Source organism: Myxocyprinus asiaticus, chromosome 30 (assembly GCF_019703515.2).
Source record: "Myxocyprinus asiaticus isolate MX2 ecotype Aquarium Trade chromosome 30, UBuf_Myxa_2, whole genome shotgun sequence".
NCBI lineage: Eukaryota > Metazoa > Chordata > Actinopteri > Cypriniformes > Catostomidae > Myxocyprinus > Myxocyprinus asiaticus.
In genome coordinates, this window is record NC_059373.1 from 32,548,068 (window position 1) to 32,574,346 (window position 26,279).

Consider the following 26,279-nt stretch of genomic DNA (forward strand, 5'->3'; position numbering starts at 1 on the left):
AAATTACATGATCAGATTACAAAAAAATCAAGAACTTGTAATTAGATAACATTACATTTTAAAACACTCATAATCAGATTAGAGTTACTTTTTATAGCTTTTTATAGATTACTTGAATACATATTTGTCAGGCAAAGGCATTACATTGTTCATAATTTATTAATCCTAAATCATTTTAAATCTTTAGAAATTATTAATATTATATTATATATATATATATATATATATATATATATATATATATATATATATATTATATTTTGTGCAATTTTTCATTCTAAATCAGTCTAACATTGATGCATGTTTGGTAAGTCTTCAAATCTTAATTTTGTTGTTCTAAAGAGTGTGTATATATAAGAGCTGGGTGAGTGATATGTATATAGTGTGACCTTTAAAGTAGCATAGCAACATATATCATTTAATTTAGATCATTAACAAACTATTGCACCCGAAGCTGTCTTTACTACAAACGTGCGATGCTTTAATTATTATGTAAGTGTTCTAGTCTTGTCGCGACGCTTGTAGAGTACAATCATGTAAATTCTCCCCTCACATACTTGCTGTTCAGAAGGGTGGGGCTGCTGAAAAGGCTCCGACTGCGCCTGCTCGGTGTGGAGTCTGGAGGGGTGTGCTCGTGCTGCCAATAGGTGCAGACCGATGGTTTAAATCCTACACATGCGTGTTGAATTTCGGGGTTCAAGGGAATACGCCATATTGGAAACACTGTATAGTTTTAGCTAACAGTTTATAGCTAGCGGGGGAAAAGGGCCACTAATTGATTCCCGTTGCTTGTGGCGTTTGACACTTCGTTATTTCCCTGTCGTTTCGTGTAACCCAGTTTACAGGCAGACTCTCGCGGTCCGGAATCAAAGTTGTCCGCTGAACGGAGGGGAGAAAGGCGTTCTTCTGCTTGACAGGGCTGTTAAAAGAGAAGTTGAATGGATCCGAGGGTCGCATGGATTCAGCCGGAACAGAAAGGTCCTGCGAACGCTTTGTGGATGCGTGTGTGGGAAACGTCTCAGGTAAACCGGACTAACACGGGTCAGCACCCGAACCACCTTCACCACAAATTCTGTGTCAATTCTCCAGCGTTTGACGTGTATAAGAATGTAGCGTCTGGCAAAGGCGTTTGCAACAGCCCTGCGTCTGCTCCATCCAGCAGCAGCAGCAGCAGCAGCCATCATCAGAGCAATGCAAATAACAGCACTCGTATTCAAATCAACGGCACTGCAATCCCGAGCTCTGCGGCTCATGCGTTCAATGGAAACGCGGTCACGGTAGGTACAGCCGAGGGTGAAATGCCTCTAAAGACTGGCACGGTTTCATCTTCAGCAGATTCTACGTCAAGCTGCTCTAAAATAAGGACTACAAGCCCTAATATGATCGCTGGGAATATGAACAAGGCTGTCGGTGGCGGCCATCCGTTTTTAAGTTGCAGCGAGAGCGTACTGAATAATGTCAACCACCATCATCCTCTTCATCCACGGCTTTTTCATCAAGAGCAGCAGCAAGGCTGTTTGAAACGACATCCGTCCCATCCTGCAGCGATACACAGCCACCATCATCATCATCATCACCACCATCACCCGGGCCGCAGGAAAAGCGATAATAAGGCCAGCACCTACGGGATTAACTACTTGCTCTCCAACTGGACTAATGGCAATTATGACAACTCCGGCACGCCTTGGAAGACGAGGAAATATAACCCAGGAGTGGACGGGTGAGATGAGTTGTTTTTGCTTTCATCGGGTGTAATATTCTGTTACAAGTCGCCGAATTTGATTGCAGCTACTGTGTTAGCCGTGCTACTCTGTGGACATCGTTGTTTATACTGGGCGTGCACTAGTATGGGGCGTTTTAAACATTTACAGAATATTGTGTGACTTGTGTGTGCGATAAGGTGTCAGTGAGTAGTATTAGTCGTTTTGGGCCGGGGTTTTAGCTTTAGCATGTTAGCTGGTGGTGTCCTGGGTTCGGGTCGGAGCCGCTGCGGTCTGTGGGTTGGGTCACTTGTGGTTACGGAATATGTATGTGTACGCGCCCGCCCCGATTGATTGTTTTTACGTGACTGAGATTTTAAAAAAGAGGGCAGTTTGACTTTTAATTTCATGTTATATGTAGACAACTGAAGTTACTGAGTTTATTCCTGCGCACAGTTTTCCAAATAAAAATATATTAACAACCAGTTTATCACTTTTGAATTTGACAACAACAGGCCATTTAAAGCAATAGTTCACACAAAAATGAAAATTCCCTCATTATTTACTCACCCTCATGCCATACCAGATGTGTATGACTTTTTTCTTCAGCAGAACACAAATGAAGATTTTTAGAAGAATATTTCAGCTCTGTAGGTCCATATAATGCAAGTGAATGGTGCCAGAACTTTGAAGCTCCAAAAAGCACACAAAGGCAGCATAAAAGTAATCTACACAACTCCAGTGGGTTAATCCATGTCTTATGAAGCGATCCAATCCTTTTTTTTTTTTTTTTTTTTTTGTTAGAACAGACCAAAATATAACCCCTTTTCACCTTGCATTTGCAGTCTCTAGGCACTATCATGATTTCAAGCTCGATTACAATCCCAAGCGCTTGACAAGGGGTGTAAGGTTTTTTACGTGGCACGATACATAAATGTTTTTATTTTAGCAGCTGTTCTGTCCAATTCGCACGATCTCTTAAGTAACGCAGAATACGCATACAAATGGAAATCGCGTCATTCCACACAAGGAGCTCTAAAATATGATTGCACAAACAGAAAAGCGAATATAATACAGGGAGAGAGAGATGCTCATAATGGATTGAATGTCCGTTTGAAGCTTGAGAATGAATATGGTTGAAATATTGATCACTAAGGAGACTGATGATGTCAAGATTTATTGTGAAAAAAAGAAATCTATTTTGGTCTGTTCTCATCCAAAACCAAATAGGTTTCTTCTGAAGACATGAATTAAATCACTGTCTTATGGGTTACTTTTATGCTGCCTTTATGTGCTTTTTGTAGCTTCAAAGTTTTGGTCACCATTCACTTGCACTGTATGGACCAACAGAGCTGAAATATTCTTCTAAAAATCTTCATTTGTGTTCTGCAGAAGAATGAAAGTCATACACATCTTTGATGGCAAGAGGGTGAGTAAATGATGAGAGAATTTTCATTTTTGGGTGAACTATCCCTTTAACATTTGTTGTCCTCGCCTGTCCATTATCATGACTGGACACCTGTAGTTTAGCATTCATGTGTTTTAGTGATTGAACAATTGCTGTTTTGTAAAGTCAAAGGAACGTGTCAGGCAGTATAACATTTTAAACTTGGCACTTGACTTGATAAAATGTGTGTTCAAGTCTTTAGTAACCCAGCAAATGTAGGTCTGTGAGAATGGTAGTATCTGTTGCATGAACATGTTATATTTGCAGTGGATGGTTGCACCCCTCTGGAATTTTTTTGGCTGTGTCTCATAACATAGTGAGCTGCCTACTTAGACAGCATTTTGGGGCATTATAGGTGCAAAAATACTGTTTAGGTAGTCAGCTTTCAAATGTTTGTGACTGCTAATGAGTAGTGATGCTTGTTTGGAAGTTTGTTGTTGTTGTTTGAGAAATTAAGACCTTGTAACTGACAAATTTGTATGTTAACTCATTTTAAAAATGTAAAGAGACTTGTATATAGACCAGTGGAAGTATTGAAGTGATGGTTCACCCAAAAATGACAATTCTGTCAGCATTTACTCAACCCCATGTTGTTCCAAATCAGTATTGACTTGGAACACAAAAGGAGATGTTAGGAAGAATTTTGGCCTCAGTCAATATTTGCTTTCATTGTATGAAAAGCTATAATGAAAGTGAATGGTGACTGAGGCTAGCTTTCTACCTGACATCATCCTTTTGTGCTCCAAATAAGAAAGTTTGTCATATGGGTTTTTGAAACAACACGGAGTTGACTAAATGATGACACAATTTTCATTTTCTATGAAAAATCCCTTTAAATATGTCATTCATAATCTTAGGAATGTATGAAATGGGATCAAATTTAAAAACAGCCAAGTTTACAATTACTTGCCTTCCCGCCATTCGTTTGCTGGCATTCTTCTGTATTGTTATGGTAACCATTGGACCAGTTGCTGCTTAAACTGTTTCACTTGCCCCTTAACAAATAGTCTTCATTTTGTCCCAAGGCTGCATGAAGAAATCATGGACTTCTACAATTTCATGTCTCCTCGTCCCGAGGAGGCCACCATGAGACAGGAGGTGGTGGACAGAATAGAATCGGTCATCAAGGAGTTGTGGCCAACCGCTGATGTAAGCAAGTGAAAGCACAAATGTGTTTGAACTTTTTGGCTATTAGCATTTTAAATTAGTGGTGAATATAAAGAGTAAGTCTTTGAAACCCTTTTTTTCCTTAAATGTACATAGGTCCAGATTTTTGGCAGCTTTAGCACTGGACTCTATCTCCCAACCAGGTAAATTGGCATGTGTAGTCTGCTTGATCTTGCACATTTAGTGGAAACCCAGCATAGAAAGATTATGAACAGAACACTTAACAGAGATTGTATCACTCTTAATGTATGTGTTTATGATCTGTTTTTGCTGTACAGTAGGGCTGGGTGATAGGACGATGTAATCAGATACTGACGATATCTTACAAATATTCCGATGCCGATTGCAACACTCAATTTACAGACGATGATTGACAGTATTGGTAAATGCCAAAACCATGGATCTAGGAAGTCAGCAAATATATTCAACAGTAGCCCAGGGAGTGAAACTAGCACCCGCCAAATGCGACAAGGCTGAATCCAGTTCGCAAGTTCCTTGTCCAAATGTATTTCATGCGCGGGGAATTTTGCTCATCTACCCGCAACAGGCGGAGCGACCTGTAAGACGTCTCGGAGTGACACATGACAAGAAATACCGTTAGACACAAAGTCACGCTTGAAGAAACACACTTTATTATATTTTTAAGAACAGACAAAAGAAAAGTCGTCAGTGCGTGTCTGATTCACTGTTTGGTCAGAGGCGTGCAGTGCAAGCCTGTCTCGTGGAACAGGCACATGTAAAGAGTTATCACTTTTTTTTTTTCTCCTCTGTTTCATTCATCTGAAAACTGTTTGTAAGAATTATGTCGTCTATGAGAATGCTGCAAATGATCTCTGATCATCTCAGGAGGTGCTGTGAGTTTAGTTCACTTTATTTCCATGGAGCAGTTCGAAGTTAACATGCGTTGTGAACGCAACTCTGCAGGTTCAGTAATACTGTATATATCTTTGTATTAAAGAAACAAAGACGAAAGTGATTAAATCATAAAATAATGCAAGACACGTTCACCTTGAACCTAAGATTTTCTTTTCTTTAGGCAGCATAAACTGTATTACCAAAACGCAATACAAACACAACTTCGATAAGAACACACATTTGTCATCATTATTTTTGAAACACAAAGCAATTTATTAGGCTTATTTATTATGATTATTATTATCTTTACATTTATAATTGTCTTTAGTTCCTAAACTGTAGGCTGTTAGTAATTTTCCACCTGTTCTCGTTGATGGATACTTGTGTGTTGGCAAATGGGGCCGAAGGATATGGGGAGGTGGTTATATGCGTTTTGTTTTTTTGTTTTTTTATCACCGTTATTTTATTGCTTTTTCGTTTAAAGTGCAATTTGAATTTAGAAATGTCTTTTGTTTTTCATGTTTCAATACATTTAATTTTTAAAGCAAAATCAATAAAGCAAAAATATTCACCGACCCTCATCGGGGGGTTGACAGCAATCGTATATCGTGATATTATTAAGGCCATTATCAACAAAATATTTTTTACATATCGCCCAGCCCTACTGTACAGTGGGAGTGTTTTATGCACCGTAAGATCAAAGAGCAATGTAATCAATGTATGTACTTCATTATAGGGTGTGTCTCAATCAGCTCCCTAGTTCAGTAGTCGGGCCACTGACCAGGGAGTCAGCCATTTCTAGGGCTGTCCCAATCACAAAATCGTTCCAGTGCACTGAAACGGTTGCTCTGTAAAAATTCCCAGAATGCACCGTAAAAACCAGGGTGCATTGTTGCATGCTATGTTCCCTTACCGGAAACATCATGTCTTCTGAAGTCTTTCAAGTTGTTGGAGGACAAGTGCAAGTGTAAAAATTATAAAGTAAAAGCCTTATTTTTCTCTTTAAAAGAGAAAATACAAACTAGATACTTCAAGAGCACCTATTATGGTTTTTCAAATATTACCTTTCATGTAGTGTGTTATATAGCTGTTTGTGAATGTAAAAAAGTCTGCAAAGTTTCAAAAATCAAAGTGCATGACAAATGGAGTTATTGACTCCCAAAAGAAAGAACCGATTCTGAACACCTGAAACGAGTTGTTAGTAATTCCAGACGTACTTCCTGTACTAACCTATGTAATTTGGTAACAAAAAACCCGCCTCTGGTCTGTTTACATGTACAGCCGGTGCAGGCTAACTCGCGTTATTGTCAAACTACATATAAACTTACCAAAGAGAAACATCCTGTTCTCGTCGTGCTTGCGATGGTGGTTCGGGTTGATCTTCCGATGTATCACAATCGGACTCTGGCACAAATTGGTAAGGTAAAACAGACATTTTTTCAGACGGAGCTGAAACTCGGATATGGTTGTGGGCGTTTCTTTTCCGACACGCGCTGTAAGCAGTAGACCAATCACAACAGACTGGGACATCTGACCAATCAGAGCAGTGCAGGCTCTCTGAAAGGAGGAGTTTAGAATGAATCCTTTAGAATGGATCATTGAACGAGTCATTTTTGACACTGGGAAAAAAAGGTAATGCTGCAATTTAAATTATGAGCAAATTAAAGTGTTTTTGACCTCGGATGCATGTAAATCTATTGTATGAGACCTTTTAAAATAAAATTAGGCACGTTTAAAAATCATAATAGGTGCACTTTAACAGTTAAAGAATATTGAGTCCAACAGTTTTGTCTAATTTTGGATTGTATAAGCCTTTAAAGACCTTATGTTAATGTCAGTAGGCCTTAAGTACTTGGCTAAACACTTCAGAGAAGTTTTACTGAAAGAATGTGGTGTTGGTTTGTCAGCTATAAGGTGGTTTTGCTTTCATGTGGAAATTGTGGACATTTGTTATATCTGGGCTTCCCTTTGGCTTCCTGGCCTGTGTTGATTTTAACAATTTTCCTGGAAATTGCGAGGTATTTATAAACATAGCTGGATGAGAAATCTTAAGCTTTTATTCTGTATAATGTAGTGACATTGACCTGGTGGTGTTTGGGAAATGGGAGAAACCTCCGCTGCAGCAGTTGGAGCAGGCCCTCAGAAAACACAGTGTGGCAGAACCTTATTCCATCAAAGTTCTCGACAAAGCTACGGTAAGAGTACTGTCATGTTGATCTATCACTAGCTCTACACAATTTAATGGTTTCATTTGCAGAGGTTTACATTTTTGGCCCTGAATGTGCTTAGTTTTTGTTCTCACCTGAGATTAAATTTACAATATCTGTTTTTGAATTTTGAAGGTACCAATCATCAAACTAACAGATCAAGACACAGAGGTGAAAGTGGACATCAGTTTCAACGTGGAGACGGGCATCAAAGCTGCTAGCTTCATCAAAGAATATGTCAAGGTAAACATTCAGCTTTTAGAACCTGTTTAAGCATGTATTGTTCACTAATGGCATGTATTATGTATTGTTTGCGGTTTAAGGAAAAAAGCATACTCGTATTTGGGGTAAAACAAATGAATACTTAACAGTGTTTCCCACCAAATTTTTTTATTCAACAGCGGTGCGTCTATTTATTTACAACTGTCTATTTATTGGCAGCAAGTTTCATCTGTCCTAATCATTCCTTTTTGTTCTCCATCTATTCTCCATTTCTTAACAAAAATTACAGAACATGAATCAATCATTTTACAATTTCTATAGTTCAAAGTTATATTAAAAACCACAAAAGCCTATTAATACCATAAATGTCACATTTGTTTAACGGAGTGAATTAACTCTAGATGATGTTTCTCTGTCATTCAGATTTGTTCACTGATTCGTTCAGTGACAATTTTTGTAAATCACATTTGACATGTTCTTCATGTCTTAGATATGCTCCAAGTTTTCTGATTTCTTGTCGGGCAAATAGTGTCTATGTTTGGCTAGAGGGTGAAGCATAGCTTAGCATCTGTCAGCAAGCTTTCAACCCAGATGTTTGAATAAGGGTGTGACAACCTGCTGGTTTGACACTCTTCTGCCGAGCTCTTTTCCCTCTGCATACCTGCTTTAGTCCCTGCTGACAGCAGATCACCTTCATAGTTCTCATCTGTGCATCCACCTGAATGAATTCCCACCAGCTTTTTTTTTCTGTAAGAGGTGTTTTCAGACGACAGTGTCAGATTCTTGGGTAAGGACTGGAACAAAGATCTTATACTTGGAGGAGGAATGTAAGATTTGTTGGCCAATCTCCAGATTTGATTACACTTTCTGTCACATTTCGGAGTCTAAATATTCCTGCTGCTCCATGATTTGAACAGCTGGATGTTATCAAGTGGCAGATAGCTGCATCTGCCATTTCCATGTCTGCCTCTTTGACCCATTTTACAACTGGTATTAGCATCTGTCTGAAGTGATCCAAACAGGAATGGACAGTGTTAAATGCAAGTTAAAATGGGGGCCAATGTGCACTGAGGTGCATTGCGATCAGATCACTCAAACCACCATCAGACCTGGTCAGGGACACATTTGTAGTGTTAACACTAATATGTCCTGATGCATACTGGATAACAATTAAGGACTGCCTTGTGATGTAATGCGCAATCTGTGTGCCAAAGCAAAGGTTTTAATCTTTGCCAGCTAGATGAGGCTTTAAAAGAAAACCACCTTATCTACATTTTTGCAAAAGCGCATACATGCGCAAGAGTTCTTGGAATATCTTCAGTACACCTGCCATGTCATGCAGTGGCACATCGAAAGGGATGGGAATCATAAGGAATTTAATGATTCCTGTTCCCTATTCAGGGTACCCGCGGGTCCTTAAAAAGTCTTAATCTTAAATTTACTTCTTAAAATTTAAGGCCATAAAAAGTCTTAAATATCTTAAATAACAAGAAGTCTAAAATTCCGTTTACTGAGGTCTTAAATTTTGGGGCGTGAATAGAGGAGACGCTTATCGAGTCAAAATCATCTCTCTCGCTCTCACGCTCTCTCTCTCGTGCGTTTAGCAGCTTACGCTCGAGTTTAGTGTGAGCGTGCACACGGAAGTGCATTTTTACTGAATTAACGATGTTACACATGTATAAACCTACTTAAACCCATTAAACAGAAATGCAAATGGTGTTATTCTGCGTCTCTGTAAGCGAGCGATGCGCTAATACTATCACTCCTGCTTATAATCGACAAAGCTGTCAACATTACAATTTGCAAGTGTGCGAGGTTGGAGCGTCTTTTGATGCCTTTCAAATTGTGGCACTTCCTTATTTCATATCACCTTGAACTGTAAAGCAAACAGAACTACTCAGCTGCAGAGTTACACCTGTTACATCTCTCATCTCCATCTCTCTAGATCTAACACATACAGGTATTTTCTCTGCCATCTGAATCAGTCAATTTAAAAAATATTGTAATATACAAAACAATAATAATATAATTATATAAATATTATAATATTAATAATATACATATGAAAATATATTATCTGTAATTAATATTAAGTATATAATTTGTTTTCAAAATACATCATAACTAATTATGCAGCACAGTTCTCTTTCATAACTGAATCTGTTAAAATTTCCAATACATATTGTCAACTTTAAACGGCCATTTTTAAGATAACTGATGACTTTTGACTTTTACTTGAGATATTTCACACAAAAATGAAAATTGTCATCACTTACCTTCATGCTGTTGCAAACCTGTATGACTTATTTCAGTGGATATCAAAAGGAGATATTAGGGAGTTTCAGTCACCATTAAATCTCCTTTTTTGTTCCACGGCAGAGAACAATTCATACAGACTCAAGGGTGAGCAGTGATGACAGAAATGTAATTTTTAAATGAACTGCCCTTTAACTACCTGTTAAAGTATTTGTTAAAGGTATCTGCCAAGAAAAAAATGTATAAATATTATTCAGCACATGCTACACCTTATTCACAGCAGCACCATATATATGTCTCTTCAATGGGCTGTACTGCAGTTTAAAGTGTTTTTTGGATCATTCTGCAGACAAAACATTGATAAAGTATCTGTCCAAGAACTTTCAGTATACAAAGAACTCCAGACAACATGAGTTGTGGAAAATCAGATGTGATATAGGAGCTTTTTACAGATTTATACCGTGCATGCCTTTGAAGAGATGGTAAGTCTATCCCTCACAGCTTCATTTCCATTCCCATTAAAAATCAAACATGGCACTACTGTGAATAAGGTCTATAGACCAATCCTCTTGTTTACAAAATGTCAGCACATGCGCAGTAAATAGTGGCAGAAAACCCGCTGACAGTTGTGTTAGATTTGACAGATTAAAAGATTAAACGAAAGTATGACACAAAACCATCATAAATACAAACATATTTTTAGCAATACAAACAAACATGTAATCATGTTCGCTATACATTTTTGCTGCAAAGTTTTGAGTTGAAATGTTCTCAGTCCAGTCAGCTCTGTTGATGGTTTGAAGCCACAGCAGTCAACAAGAGCCCTCGAAATCATTTTTCAGCAACGTAATCTGATAAAAGTACTTTTTGCACATGGTTTTTGCCACCACTACCATGTTTGACATAAGCGGTGATGTTGCCAAAGCATTGGTCTATTGCATCGCGTCTTGCTGGAAAGCAAGTGACTAAAGAAGAGAAGGGTCACAAGATACATACTTTAGGCTGCATGCATTCTTAATGAAATTCATTTAGTGTTTTAATGTTGTATTAACTTAAAAAAAGAAAACACAAATGCACAATAAAATATAAAAAAACATGTCCAGTGACATCCAAGTAGCCTCAGTGGTTTTGTATTTTTTTATTATTTTATTATTATTGTTGCGAAAGTGGTCTTAAATTCTTTTATTTGGCCTTAAAAAGTCTTATTTCATTCCTTCGAACCTGCAGAAACCCTACTATTAGCGATTGCAGTTCCTTAACAGATTCAGTAGCATGGCAGTGCTGCTGCTGGAAATGTTGTCAGAATTTTTTTGTACAGTTTTCATCTGCATTGGTGGAAGATTGCATGGTTGGGATCTGTTAACTGAACCTAAAGTCATGAAAAAAATACAGTTCTGGTGTTTAAAAAAAAAAAAAAAACGGAATCGGTTTTCGGTTCCCAACTTTACACATCGCAAAGTGATCTGAAAAAAAAAAAATTCAAGACCCTCCCGTAAGAAATCTAGACTGATCACAGTTGGTGATTACCAGGCAGTCTGTCTCGTAGGCCACGTGATCGGGACACCAGAGACAGATTTTCAGATTCTAATACAGTTTATGAAGTCTAACATAACACTTTTCCATCTTGTCCCACACAGAAGTATACCGTGCTGCCTTATTTAATCTTTGTGCTGAAGCAGTTCCTCCTACAGCGAGACCTAAACGAAGTCTTCACAGGAGGAATCAGCTCCTACAGTCTCATCCTGATGGTCATTAGCTTCTTGCAGGTGCAAATGAAGTCTTGCTTGAAACTTTTTTTATATGATGTGTTGGATGGGGGAAGGGGCCAGTCTAGCTCTCTAGCATGAAAACTTCAGCATGCATTTGCATACAATGAGAAAAAATGTCTGCTTAATGTCAGGAATAATTTTTACATTTAGAGTTTTGTCATTACTTATTATGCATATTTTGGTACCCTTTGAAACCGCCACATTCATTCCATAAATAACTTTACCAAACAAATAAAGAGACTTTTTGTCTTGTCTTGCACGTGTCTTGGTTTACACCCACAGTTACACCCAAGAATTGATGCGAGGAATCCCAACATGAATCTTGGCATTCTGCTCATTGAGTTCTTTGAGCTTTATGGGAGACATTTCAACTACTTGAAGACAGGTATCAGGATAAAGAACGGTGGTGCGTACATGGCTAAAGAAGACATCATAAAGGCAATGAGCAACGGCTACAGACCCTCCATGCTCTGTATAGAGGACCCTCTCCTTCCAGGTACTTTACATGCAACAGATCCCAAATATTATGTCAACAAATCGTTAGCTCTTCTCCAAAACATTGTGTCACCATCTTAGGCAGCATCCAAAACTTTAATAGAACCTCATAAACAGCAACTCTAACATGCATGACACCTCATCGCATTTCCGTCCTTATGCATCTCGGACAAAAATTAATCACCACCCAGTCACCTCAAAATTTAAAACATTCATACTCTATTCTGATTCTAGATCCCTCCAACGCCATCCATGGGGAAAAGCTATCAGCTATATCGTTGTTGATTTTTGCCGATAATCAAAAGCAGGTGCTGATTAACTGGGCAAAAACTATTAATCAGTCAACTTCTCGTTAATGCAGATATGCCATTAAAATAATAAAGTAATATGCTCAAAATGTTACAGTTGTACTTGGATTAAATTTCAAGTGTATCTGGGAAAAACAGTACATTATTTTTTTTTTCACGTTCTATAGACCTTTTTCACAGACTTTGAAGTATTTTTGCTTTATTTATCAGTGTAAATCTAGCAAACTTTTATATATTTTCACATTTTCAATTTAATTATTTGCTGCAAATTTATAACATTAAGTTTTGTGGTTTATTACCATGGAATTTGTTTAAAAAAAAAAAACCCAAAAAAAACATTTACCACAGATGTAATGAGATTTCTAGTACAGCTGCTGAGGGAGTCACAGTAAATTTGCCATGTTCTCTCTTTTGACTGTCATAATCCACTTGTGAATAGTCGTGGAAACGTTTTTTCTTTTGCATCACCTCAGTTGCCTTTTCACACAAGCACACAAGGAGACATTGAAGCCGCACATATCAAGGACAGTAAAGATGGTTCAAATGAAATTTGAGGAGCAATGGTAAAAATGGTTTTCTTATGTTTTATCTATCAAAATGATGGACATCATTTGGAATCATCTGTCAGTGTTTGAAAAAGTGGAGGTGGAAATTAAACCTTTTAAATAAGATAGACATTAACCCGGCAACATTTCTGGGTCTACTTTACACGTATAAACGAGTAATCATGCTATGTACAGTTGAAGTCAGAAGTTTACATACACTTAGGTTGAAGTCATTAAAACTAAATTTTTTAACCACTCCACAGATTTAATATTGGCAAACTATAGTTTTGGCAAGTCGTTTAGGACATCTTCTTTGTGCATGATATGAGTAATTTTTCCAACAATTGTTTACAGACATATTGTTTCACTTTTAATTGAGTATATCACAATTCCTGTGGGTCAGAAGTTTACATACACAAAGTTAACTGTGCCTTTAAGCAGCTTGGAAAATTCCAGAAAATGATGTGAAGCCTTTAGCCAATTAGCTACTGACAGGAGGTGTACTGAATTGGAGGTGTACCTGTGGATGTATTTTAAGGCCTACCTTCATACTCGGTGCCTCTTTGCTCAACATCGTGGAAAAATGAAAAGAAATCAGCCAAGACCTCAGAACAAGTCTGGTCCATCCTTGGGAGCAATTTTCAAATGCCTGAAGGTACCACGTTCATCTATACAAACAATAGTATGCAAGTATAAACACCATGGGACCACGCAGCCATCATACCACTCAGGAAGGAGACACATTCTGTCCCCTAGAGATGAACATAGTTTGGTGCAAAATTTGCAAATCAATCCCAGAACAACAGCAAAGGACCTTGTGAAGATGCTGGAGGAAACCGATAGACAAGTATCTATATCCACAGTAAAACGAGTCCTATATCAACATAACCTGAAAGGCTGCTCGGCAAGGAAGAAGCCACTGCTCCAAAACCGGCATAAAAAAAGCCAGACTACAGTTTGCAAGTGCACATAGGGACAAAGATCTTACTTTTTGGAGAAATGTCCTCTGGTGTAATGAAACAAAAATTGAACTGTTTGGCCATAATGACCATCATTATGTTTGGAGGAAAAAGGGTGAGGCTTGCAAGCCGAAGTTCACCATCCCAACCGTGAAGCATGGGGGTGGTAGCATCATGTTGTTGGGATGCTTTGCTGCAGGAGGGACTGGTGCATTTCCCAAAATAGATGGCATCATGAGGAAGGAAAGTTATGTGGATATATGGAAGCAACATCAAGACATCAGCCAGAAGTTAAAGCTCGTCACAAATGGGTCTTCCGAATGGACAATGACCCCAAGCATACCTACAAAGTTGTGGCAAAGTGGCTTAAGGACAACATAGTCGAGGTATTGGAGTGGCCATCACAAAGCCCTGACCTCAGTCTGATAGCAAATGTGTGGGCAGAATTGAAAAAGCGTGTGCAAGCAAGGAGGCCTACAAACATGTCTCAGTTACACCAGTTCTGTCTGGAGGAATGGGACAAAATGTCAACTTATTGTGAGAATACTCAAAATGTTTGAACAATTTAAAAGCAATGCTACCAAATACTAACAAAGAGTATATAAACTTCTGACCCACTGTGAATGTGATGAAAGAAAAGCTGAAATAAATCATTCTCTCTACTATTATTCTGACATTTCACATTCTTAAAATAAAGTAGTGATCCTAACTGACCTAAGACAGGGAATGTTTTCTACGATTAAATGTCAGGAATTGTGAAAAACTGCGTTTAAATGTATTTGGCCAAGGTGTATCTAAACTTCTGAATTCAACTGTATTAATGTATTTAGTAAATGTTTCTACATTAAAATGTGATATTACAGTTTTTTTTTTACATTGCTGCCATAATAATGGACCATTTAAAAAGTTTACATGATCTGTCTCTCGTTTTTCTTTCTTCCATGTGCTTTAGTCACTTATGAGGTTCCATGATGTTTTTCTTTCCCTTCTACTAAAGAGTTCCCACTCACTGTGGTGAAGTGTGACGTGATTTTATTATTGTGAATTATTTAAAAAATGTCTGTTACACAATCCTCCAAATTTCACAACTGTCCATATTATCATTAGAGCTGTTACCAAGCGCAGCGCAAAGGTATGGCACTTAGCAGTGGTCAAAAAGGATTTCCAAACTATTATCTGATTATAAACTCAGAGATGTGGATTCGGACAGTAATTAAATTACCACACGACCTTGGTGTTTGTCAAAAAATAGTAGGTAATTTTGCCGAAATCTTCTCGTGGGAGAAAAACTGACATTTTGGATTCGGATGGCTATAAAATCACTGACTACCACCTGTAAATGCTGGAATTATCTCACGTCCCCATGTAAAATAATTGCCATCCAAATAGGGCTTTAGAAGGCAACATGGAGTCTTAAAATGCTGTCTAGATGGACACCTCACTAGAATTTGGAAAAAAGCCATTTTGAAGCTTAACTGAATGAGGTGAACATTAAAGTGACAATTTGTCATCTCTATGATGTCTTTCAATCCAAAATACTTACATATCCACAACAGGAGGATGGCTACAACTTCTACAGTTGTACTGAAAAATTCTGCTACAGTTTACTGTGGTAAATGTTGATTGTGTAGATGTGACAAGTCTTTTAATTAATGGTGGTGCAGGGCAGGTGTTTTCTCTTTCCCTCGTCTGTGCTGTTCAGAATGTCGGGGCTGTCATTTCACATGGTTGATTTTGCTCCATAACACTTTAAATGGGACATTCTCATAAAGAATTCAAATGTGTCTCATTCGCCACAATATCAAGTCCGATTTAATCGCACATTTGAGCCGCTCTGTGATATCCTGAAACCAGAGCTCGCATTTCGAAGGAGGCCAGGTTGACCGGCGTGCACGGATAAAACTTCAGGCTTCTATCACCCCCACGGACATCCATGTCCCACATGAGAAGCAAGTTTTGCGCTTTTAAAGTGAGAATATCATAAGGTTGCTGCATTGCCTGACAGTAATGTGTACAGACGTGGCTTGCATGAGTGTCAAAATAAAGGTGCATCTTAAAAAATTTACATAGATGTTTACGCGTTGAATCCATCCATATCGATGCATCGTTACACCCCTGTTCTTTAGTCATGAATATCAACTTTTGAAAAAGTATTTTACAGAAACTTGACTTAATAAAGGACTATGTTTTTGATGAACTGCTTAGGTAATGATGTGGGCAGAAGCTCTTATGGGGCCATGCAGGTGAAAGAGGCATTTGACTACGCGTATATAATTCTGGGTCACGCTGTCTCACCTCTTGCGCGTTCCTACCCCAACAAAGACAGCGACAGGTACAACTTTCTTGCATACAAGCACCCTAATATCTCTCTCTAACTCAAGTTTTATTTTATCGGGTTTGTGACCGTCTTTTCCCCTCAGCACTTTGGGACGCATAATAAAAGTCACACAGGAAGTGATCGACTACAGGGAGTGGATCATAAAGAAGTGGGGTTGTAGACACAACTCCCACATCGAGAGGAACCCAGGTGAGGTTTAATAGGAACACAATTTCCTCAGTGAATTTCTGCTTTTGACGTTGCATGATAACATCCTCCAATAACAGCTGTCAGTGTTCTCATTGAAATGACAGTCAGGGGCATGATGATCGCTGAATCTGAACAAGTTCTGTTCCTAGACCTAGTGAGCTGCCTACCTAGACAGCATTTAAGGTATCATGGGCATGCTCTCAATGCAAAGGCTGTTCCAAAATTTAGGCAGTAATATTATGCTGCCTTCCAAGATACCTTTTTGTTTTTTTTTTGTCCAAAATCCAAAGAAACATCAATTGAGTCACATCTCCCATGTGCTTCAGTCACTTATGAGGTTCCATGATGTTTAGTATGTTGCCTTAGATGGTAGCTGTCTGAGCAGGTAGTAGACCATAAGGTGGCTCACTAGGTTTTTGAACAGAGCATCTGTCTGTAAGGGAGGAAGTGTCTCCCTCATCAACATTATATCCTCTTTCAGGTATCTTGTGTTCTTATTCATGACTCTGACTGTGATTGGACTTTATTAGATTGAGGCTTAAAGGTAGATTAGTTTGGTAATGGAGTATGTGACCTTTTGAAAAGTGGCCATGGAACTTTAAGGAGCTGATCACTACAAAAAAAAAAAAGCTAGACGCAGCTCAACGAATGGAACAGAATGCGTGTGATCTGTTAGCTTATTTGCACATGGAAAAGGCCCTTGATGATTTTCCACCTAGTCAAATGTAACATGCTCCGATTTCCCTTAGAGCAGTGGTGTAATTTTTGTAGTAAAGTTGTGGCTGACTTGTATACTCACTTTGCATGCAGGTCCATCCCATAAAGACTCAGTGGAGCAGGTAGAGTCCAGTACACTGCTTGGTGTGGGTGTGGAGGACCAGCAGCAGAGGGACTCTGTTTCCCCTCACAGTGCAGATTCACCCATGTCCCTCTCCAGCCCTCAGCAGCACTCCTCTGCCTCTTCTGCGTCCTCACTTTCAGGCAGCGATATTGTAAGCATTAACCAGCGTCCAAACTTGAAAGGAATAATTCTCTTAAGGATGATCTAACCCTCAATGTCGTTCCAAACATCTGACTATTAATCCCAGGGGGTTAAAGGAATAGTTGACACAAATGACAATTCTCTCATTTACTCACCCTCATGCCATCCCAGATGTTTGACTTTCTTCAGCTGAACACAAAGTTTTTCAGAAAAATATCTCAACTCTGTAGGTCCATACAAGGCAAGTGAACTTTGAAGCTCCAAAAACCACACAAAAGGCAGCATAAAAGTAATCCATACAACTTCAGTGGTTTAATCTGTTTACTGAAGTGATATGCTAGTAGTGGGTGAAAAACAAATCAATATTTAAGTCCTTTTTACTAAAAATCTAAACTTTCACGTCCACATTTTGTTTTTTGGCAATTTGCATTCTTTGTGCATATCGCCACCTACTGGTCAGGGCTGGTCAAGGTGGAGATTTATAGTAAAAAAAGGTCTTAAGTATTGATCTTTTTCTCACTGACACCTATCACATCACTTGAGTATAATAGATTACTTTTATGCTGCCTTTATATGCTTTTTTTTTCTGGCCACCATTCACTTGCATTGAATAGACCTACAGAGCTGATATATTCTTCTAAAAATCTTCATTTGTGTTCTGCAGAACAAAGAAAGTCATACAATTCTGAGATAGTATGTGGGTGAGTAAATGATGAGAATTACAATTTTTGGGTGAACTATTTATTTAAAGGTGTCATGAAATGTTCTTATATTAGTTTTATTATCTTCCCTGAGGTCCACTGATAATTTTAGTGAAGTTTTTATTTTATTCTTTGCACCAAAACAGTCATAATTTAGTAATATATGCTCATTTTCCACCCTGTTTATGGCCCTCTGTCTAAATGCTCTGTTTTGGCCTCAGCTCCTCCCTTAAGCTTCAGTGTAAACACCCACTGTTCTGATTGGCTAACATCATGCAGCCCCACAAATGCAGCCATATTTGAAATTCAATCGGAACAGAATAAACAAACCCACAATATTATAAAATTACATTTCAGGGTTTACACATAACACAGATCCAATACATTGCATCCAAATATATTAAACTGTTCGTCTCGAGCTCAACTGGATGTGAGAGGCATGTCGCGTCAAAAGCAATAGAACCCATTATAATCAATGATGCTGTCTACCATGGAAGTGTCTGTTGCAGTAAACAGATCTCCCATTCCATTTTGCGCTGGCACTGCTGCTACCAACATCAACACAAATAAATGGTTTAGAAAGTTTGTATCGACGCGCCCGGTGTAGACAGCCTCAAGCCGTCGCGTCGTGTCAGCGGACGCACCTGATGTAGACAAGGTTTCAAATATTCATGAATGGAACTGTTTACTTACGTTTTTGATCTGGTCCAATAGTGTTTTTAACTGCCACATCTTTCAATAACAATCCCTTTGCAAAGCTTGAATCATTTTATGACTGGTTTACAAGCAATCCACTCTGAAACACGCTGAAGACACATTTGCATGACGCACATTGATAGTCCAAAGCACAATGAAGACGCACACATCCAGATTCCAGTTTCATCCTGTACTGAGGTGCACATCGTCAGAAACGCATCAAAATGGTTAAAGACATCCATTTAGTGTGTTTTTAAATACACCAACAATTAAAAATAGCAGAGATGGGCGAAAGAACAGTATGTTGAGCATTTTTGTGCACGCATCAACAAGTGGCAGTAGCTGAATGTAACCGAATGGCCTAAAACGGAGTTGTAATTTGGCACTGCATCTTCTAAAAGCGGCACCAGAGACATGACAACAGTCAAAGACGTTTGTGTAGTCCATGTTTATATACAAAAATAATTCAAAATTGTCCAGATAGGTCCCAATTGGTGTTTAGTTATAGTTAGACCACACTAGGCCACACTGTTTGCCCCTTCTCTCTCTCTCTCTCTCTCTCTCTCTCTCTCTCTCTCTCTCTCTCTCTCTCTCACTGTGTGTTTACGAACTGAGACCCAGGGCCAGTGGGCGGGGCCAAGGGTGCGATGATGTAAAGTAGGTGTTGATGTTGTTGCTGTACTCATTAATTGAGTACCCTTTGTGACATCACAATATTATGGAAGTAGAAAACAAGGCGTTTTGGCAGCCTGGTTTCAATAAATGCTTTTATTGCATTGGGGATTAAGTTTTGAGCTTGAAATTTACAGTAGGTTTTTATAGTAGAAAGGACCTCTTATGTCAAAATATCAAGGAAAATTTGATTCCTCATGACATGACCCCTTTAATATTCACTTTCATCATATGGAAAGGAGTAGCCAGGATATTCTTTAAATGTTTATGTATTTATTTTGGAACAACGTGAGGGTAAATAAATAACAGAATTTCATTTTCTAGCTTAGTATTTTATTTTTTTGTCATTCACTCACATATTTTGACTCCCATTCCTTGTCTGTTACATCAGGACTCTGACTCCACACCATATGTCGCTCCACCTGTAGCCCCCTTTCCTCTTCAGATTCTGGCACCTGGTCCCCTGCCACCTGCGCTTCAGATGGGCACAGGCAAAGCCAGCATCATGGCAGCACTCAATATGCCCCCAGGCACCCAGGTGAGGAGACATAACTTGCCTCAAAATCAGATGTCTACAGTATATAGATGACGTTAGACTTGGATTTGAGCTTAGACTCAGTTAACTTGTCCTAATGGTTAGGTAACACTAGCATATACTTAGATCTAACTTTCTCTTTGTTTCTGTACCAGGCGAGAGTTTCAATACCAGGCAGTATTTCAGTCCACACTTTACCTGGCAGACAGGTGTGTATGGCAGATGGACCACCCTCATACCTCCACATGCCCCCCCCTGCAGTCCCCCCAGCTCCCCCCAGCCCACTACCCAGTCCCCATCACCTTCCAAAGGTAGGCTGTGGCCAATGTGTACTGTGTGTATGCTGTGTATATTTTGACAGTGAACAAAACAGCTTCCTACATCAAGTTTGCATACAATTATTTTGACAGGTGGGGTAAAACCAAGAAAACCAAAGAACAAAAGTATACATTTTAATTTGCACTTATGTAAGGAATACTGACGATCGTGGAATTATTCATAATTTAAAGAACACTTGATGTGTCAACCAGTCTGAATCAAGAATTCATCAGTGCTGTGGTTATCTTTTTTCTTTAGTCATAATTTCTGTATTTTGATGAAAATGTGCTTTTATATTTAGTCAATATTTCATCATGTGATAATCATTAATTTTAGTCAACAATTTTTTTTTAAATGAAACCAAAATGGCATAGAATTTTAGTTAACAAAAATAACTACAGATATAGTTAGTAATGTGCAAAATGACAATATCAAAAGCCTGAAACAGACCAAGCTGTAACCAGATATTAAAATATTCAGAAAAATGTATGAACTACTTTCAATTATTGTAACATGTAATGAATATACTAAAGTATTAGTTATTTAAAAAAAATTACTGCACTTAGGATTTTGAGTTACGAGTAGCACGTAATTTTTTTTTTTTTTTTTTTTTTTTCAAGATTAAAATTTTGATTGATAGACTCTTGAACACAATACAGAACAAAGCAAAACACAGACTCAACCATTATCCCCCCTTAACCCCCATTAATTCCCTATCCCCCTCCCAATCCCCAACCCCCAACAAACATTCCTGTGGTCCAAGCCTTAATTTACACATATAAACACATTAAAAAAAAAAGGGTTTCTCACCACATGGCCCTCACCTAGAGCCTTCCAGAAAGGTCATGTATTTGTCCCATTTCTTACCATATGCATCTAATCTGCCAAGCTGTTTGTATGACATCTTTTTGAATGCCGACACCCTGCCCAATTCGGTGAACCATTCTTGAAATGTGGGTGTGCCAATTGATTTCCATCCTCTAAGAATTATTTGTCTGCCAATCATTACACTAGTTTGGACCCAGCTTTTTGTATATTTGTCACCTACTTTAATAACCGCCCCATCACCCAATATATGTATAGTCTGGGGCAGAATGAAATTTGAGTATCTAAAACCTCACAGATTCTGGACTCTTAACCAGAATTCTTGAATTTTAGTGCAGAACCACAGATGTCTCCATCCTCCAGCTGGCATCGCCAGCAGGTAGGTGTGTCTTTTAAACCAAGCCTAAACAATCTAGAGGGAGTCCAATAGAAAAGATGCATAATCTTAAAACTAAATAAGGCATACCCTCGCATCTCTAGACATAGTACATTTTTTTTTAATTCTTTCCCACTCCCCATCATCCAATACCAAGTTCAAATCTCCTTCGCATAACCTCTTAAGAGCTTGTTAAGGCTCCATCACCAAGACTCTGAATCATGAGGAATAATTCACTGATGCTTCATGCCCCTTTCCAAAGGCTGTGAGTACCATACAAAGAGTGTCTGTACTTGTTTGGTGGTAGTACACAAACCCCTATAGCTGCAAAGTAAATGGCGCAACTGTAAATACCTGAAAAACGTTTTTATTTCTAGACATGCTAGATTTTTCATTCTTTAAAAAAAAACTGTTATATGGTATATTGTAAATATCTTGTCATATTTTTGGCAGCAGTATGTTTTAATTCAAATAATTTATCGCCATGATTTATCTTTTTCATCTAGTCTTCGTTATCGTTGACTATCAGAAAACCCTTTTGTCAGCAAACATTTCGTCAGTAATTTCATTGACTATATTAATACTGGCTGGGGTAAGTACAGAATCATGACTGCTACACAGCTATTTTCATAACTATTTTTGTATGTCTGTGCAACACTGTAAGTGGCACTTGACAACTATGCAGCAAGCTAATGATGATATCCAACAAACATTTTAAAATGATCCACAGAGGATATGAAAGGCTTACAAATATTAATAATTATAATTTCCTACTGACAATATGTATATTAGGGATGGGAATTTCGAGAAATTGTTGTACTCTTAACAAATAAAAAAAAAAAAATAGTAACTGATTACTTGAAATTTAGAATTTGAATACAACCTTTGAACCTGTTTTTCTTTTTGAAAAAAATGAGCACTAGGCATAAAAAAAAAAAACGTTTTCACCCCCACACATAGAAACATACATTTCAAGTCTTATGAAGCGATACAATTACTTTAAATCAAATTGGTGTGAACTATTCCTTTAACGACGTCATGTATCCACAGCACCAACCAATGTATTGGCTTGCAAAGGCAAGATTTAGGTGAAAGCAGTTTTATTGTTTCCCACGGCAGGCAAGGGCACAAACGAAAATCAAATTGCAACATAAGAGTAGTATTTTCACTAATATTTAAAGCTGAACGAGTACTCGATTAATCAATTACTCGTGCACACCCCAAATGTATACAATAACTACAACACATACTGAGGTAACTATCAAAGGCCAAAGATGAATACAGGTGGATTTTGATTCACTGATAATTGTAGTGAGCTAACTGACCTTGAAAAGCACAAACTACCTTTTAATATCATGTGAAACACTTTCAAGAAAATATTCTCAGAATAGCCAATAGAGGGAGACATTAGGTAGAACAAAACACTAAACGAAACTGAACATTGTGCACATGCCTCACTCATTCTATTTTTATTTAATTTTTTCTGTTATCAGAAGCCTTCTTTGTAATGACCGGAAAAATGACCATAAACCATGCACAAAATATTTATTCAGTACTGAATGAAGAATGTCAGGAAACAAAATGGTCAAATAAAAAATATGCACTTATTAGATTGTGGCATTGGCAACATGATTCCTTTTTTTTTTTTCCTTATTTGTTTCCCGAATAAGTGCCTGCCTATGTAAAGTGTTTTTAATCAGTTGCTTTTGAGGTTCTCTTTCAGTGTTGATGCTGATGCCTATTTAAGCACTAGACCTCTACATACCTGGCCCATACAGTATTTGTTAATGCTGTCCTAAATTGCCATTTGTCTTTTCTGTCACCTGCAGACAGGTCCCAAGTTCCCTCTGAAGGGCTTCCACAATCCCGCCGTGGTGCACAGTCCCGTCCTTTCCAACCGAAGCCACATTCAGTACAACCGCAACACCTGGCGGCGCAGGAAGCGGGACAGTCTACCGGCCAGCGTCAGCAGATAAAGATGACGCTGCTCCCCTCTGGATGCTTCCTTTTCACTTGTTTCCTCTTCCACCCCACCCCAGTGGTTCTGTCTTAAAATGATGAGAACCCATTGAGCCCTCCTACTGATGGAGCGAGGACAGAGCGACCAGCGTTTGAAACCCAACTCCTCGTTCAGTAGTTGTGGTGATGGTGGTGCTAAGTAGTTCAGTCTGCCAGTTTTTGTTTTTTTGACCTGTGCAGTCTTCCCAAGGAAGCTTCAAGAACAGGACATTTTTGGTCATCTACTCCACAATTCCCTGTTCACAGGTGAACGTTCCTTTTCGTGTGTGTCATACCCCTTTTTTACCGTCTTCACATTTTCAGCCTAAAGCAGACACCCTCCACATATGGGACAAGATTAAGTGGAATTGAGCGTTTAATATTTGTTGTATCGGGGTGTTTCCAAGGTGATTGCCACTTTTTGTGAGTATGTGTGTAATGCTGGCTTCAAATCCTGCACTCAAGATGCTTCCAGAGTCCCCACTATATTGACTATACACGCATCAAGCAACTTTGACCTTTTTGTGCAATAACTTCTTAATTTCTCTGTTTTTCTTTCACTATGGAAACATATTTAATTTGATTTTCTGTGTCAGCCCTCTTTTTTTTTTTTTTTTTTTTTTTTAGCTCTTTTTGTAAAAATGTTTTTATTTTTGTAGCGTTTTTAATTTCATTGATTGTTTACAGATCCTGTCAGACAGGCTTCTTAAGTGGGAAAAGTCTGTTTTAAAAAAAGTCCAACTGTTTATATTCCCTTCTCCCCTTTTTCTCCGCATTGGTTGCACCTGGATAAGCCCGTGGAAGTGGCCAGTTTAGATCTTGCAGAATGACTTTCCACTCTTTGCCTATAGGTGGTGCCATTTCGCTTTTTTTTTTTTTGTTTTTTTTTTTTTTTTGGAGACTGAGTTGTTGGTTTTATTTGTCTCTTTTGTTTGTCTTTACGGTTGTAGATTTGTGGCATTGAGGCTGTAAGAGTAATGCTCTTTGTGCGCAGAAATGGCCCGTGAAGTTGATTTGCCTCTGAAATTGCTCCGGTCTGAATGCGCTTTCATTTATGTGTGTATGTGTGTGTCTGTCCATCCATTTTAAATTGCTATAGGTAAGTGTGAGAAGAGAGAATTGTTTTAGGGAAGCTCTAATGAACGTGCGAGCAGACTCCAGATCAGTGCAGCTTTATGCAAGGTGCCCTAAACGGACCTTTTCAGACATTTGAATGGGCACCCAAATCAAACAGACTAATGGAGAGGGAATTTATTTTGATTCCTTTCTGGAATCTTTGTGCATTTATTGCCAGGTACTTGTGCTAATAAATGCCTTTTCGGTAAAGACCTATTCCTGTACTATATTGTACTGTATATTTTTCTGTTTCTATATGGCACACTACAACTGTATCTCTGTTGTTCAGAACATCACAGGCATACAGGTTGTTGTTACTATGCAAGTGGAGTTTTGAAAATCTCTTGCTGTGTCCCTTATGAGAGCCATTGCTTGTAAATCTTGTCAAGAGACAAACCGGAGTACCATTAATGGACCCAGGCCTGAGAGAGCAATGCGTTTAGCTGGCTTATCAAGGTACGTGTGTCTGTTCTAAAGGGAAAAACAACCAAACGTCTTGTTTGGAATATCCTGCTGCTGCTGCTGCTGCTGCCGCTGCCGCCGCCTTGAACTGAAATTTCACTGGAGCGCAAGTTTTCTTCCTGGAGATCAACCGGACTACATGTACTGCTGTTACAATGCTACAACCATGTTAATGGCAACTGTCAAAAAACACTTTGAATGCCTCCTGCACTCTGTATGGAATGATTTTGATTGCCACAAACTTATGTGAAGTATTTTACGAAGTCATATCTGAATACGAAGACACTTAAGAAATATTATGAGCTACAGGATTGCCTTTGTAACTCTTGAATCGCCTGCCTATCAATGCAATAGGGCAAATGTAACTCTAATTGCAGTTTCTGCTTTTAGATAGAACCAGCATCTTTTGCAAAGAGTGTTAGACATTGAGGCAACTCCTCCCATGCCCTTTTGTCCATCTGCTAAGGACTCCGTTTGCTGTACTTAATAGTTTGCCCAAATGAAAATGGCTCCCTCCTTTTCCTGAGTGAATCTGTGGAGATGTGTTGGACAGTTGGAAGTGTATCACTCTGTAATGGTTTAACCTTTGTGGTGATGTACTGCTAGATACAGTGTGACACTCCTCATTGAATATCAATGACTGATTTTAATTTTTTTGGTTTTTTTTGCTGACTTCTGTCAGTGGCCAAAAACACTCCTGAACTTGTCAGTCCTTATATAGAAAGCCCTCAATGTGGCCACCCAGCATCCAAGAAGTCAGACGGAGGAATTGTTTTTGTTTTCCTTCAATATTTGTATGTAATTTTTTTTTTCTATTTTATTTTTTAAATAAACATCTTAAAACATTTATAGGTCACGTCTCACTTTTTCCTTATTGTTCCTTTAGTAAATGAATAAAACTGCCCTTCAAGTGTTGCGTGGACTGTCATGTTCAACTGTTTGCACTGTATTTAAAGGAATGTTCCAGGTTCAATACTTTTTTTTTTTTTCTCTCTCTCCCCTTTTCTCCCCAATTTGGAATGCCCAATGCGCTCTAAGTCCTCGTGGTGGCGTAGTGACTCGCCTCAATCCGGGTGGCGGAGGACGAATCTCAGTTGCCTCCGCGTCTGAGACCGTCAATCTGCGCATCTTATTACGTGTT

At 38.5% G+C, this 26,279-nt stretch overlaps 1 protein-coding gene across 3 annotated transcripts; it reads left to right on the forward strand.

Annotated features, from left to right (window-relative positions):
- The first annotated feature begins 266 nt into the window (after positions 1–266).
- On the forward strand, positions 267–25,976 carry LOC127421432 (terminal nucleotidyltransferase 4A-like). Of its 3 annotated transcripts, none has more exons than XM_051664473.1 (13): positions 267–1,720; positions 4,173–4,296; positions 4,411–4,457; positions 7,244–7,364; positions 7,512–7,619; positions 11,492–11,620; positions 11,906–12,119; positions 16,136–16,262; positions 16,351–16,457; positions 17,268–17,449; positions 19,900–20,046; positions 20,199–20,354; positions 23,392–25,976. In XM_051664473.1, exons 1-13 carry the CDS (start codon positions 939–941, stop codon positions 23,536–23,538), a joined length of 2,391 nt encoding a protein of 796 aa, XP_051520433.1. In that variant the 5' UTR covers positions 267–938; the 3' UTR covers positions 23,539–25,976. The 3 variants fall into 3 exon arrangements, with proteins under 3 accessions (XP_051520433.1, XP_051520435.1, XP_051520434.1); XM_051664475.1 differs by having other exon boundaries at positions 20,199–20,252; XM_051664474.1 differs by having other exon boundaries at positions 11,495–11,620.
- Positions 25,977–26,279: the final 303 nt, after the last annotated feature.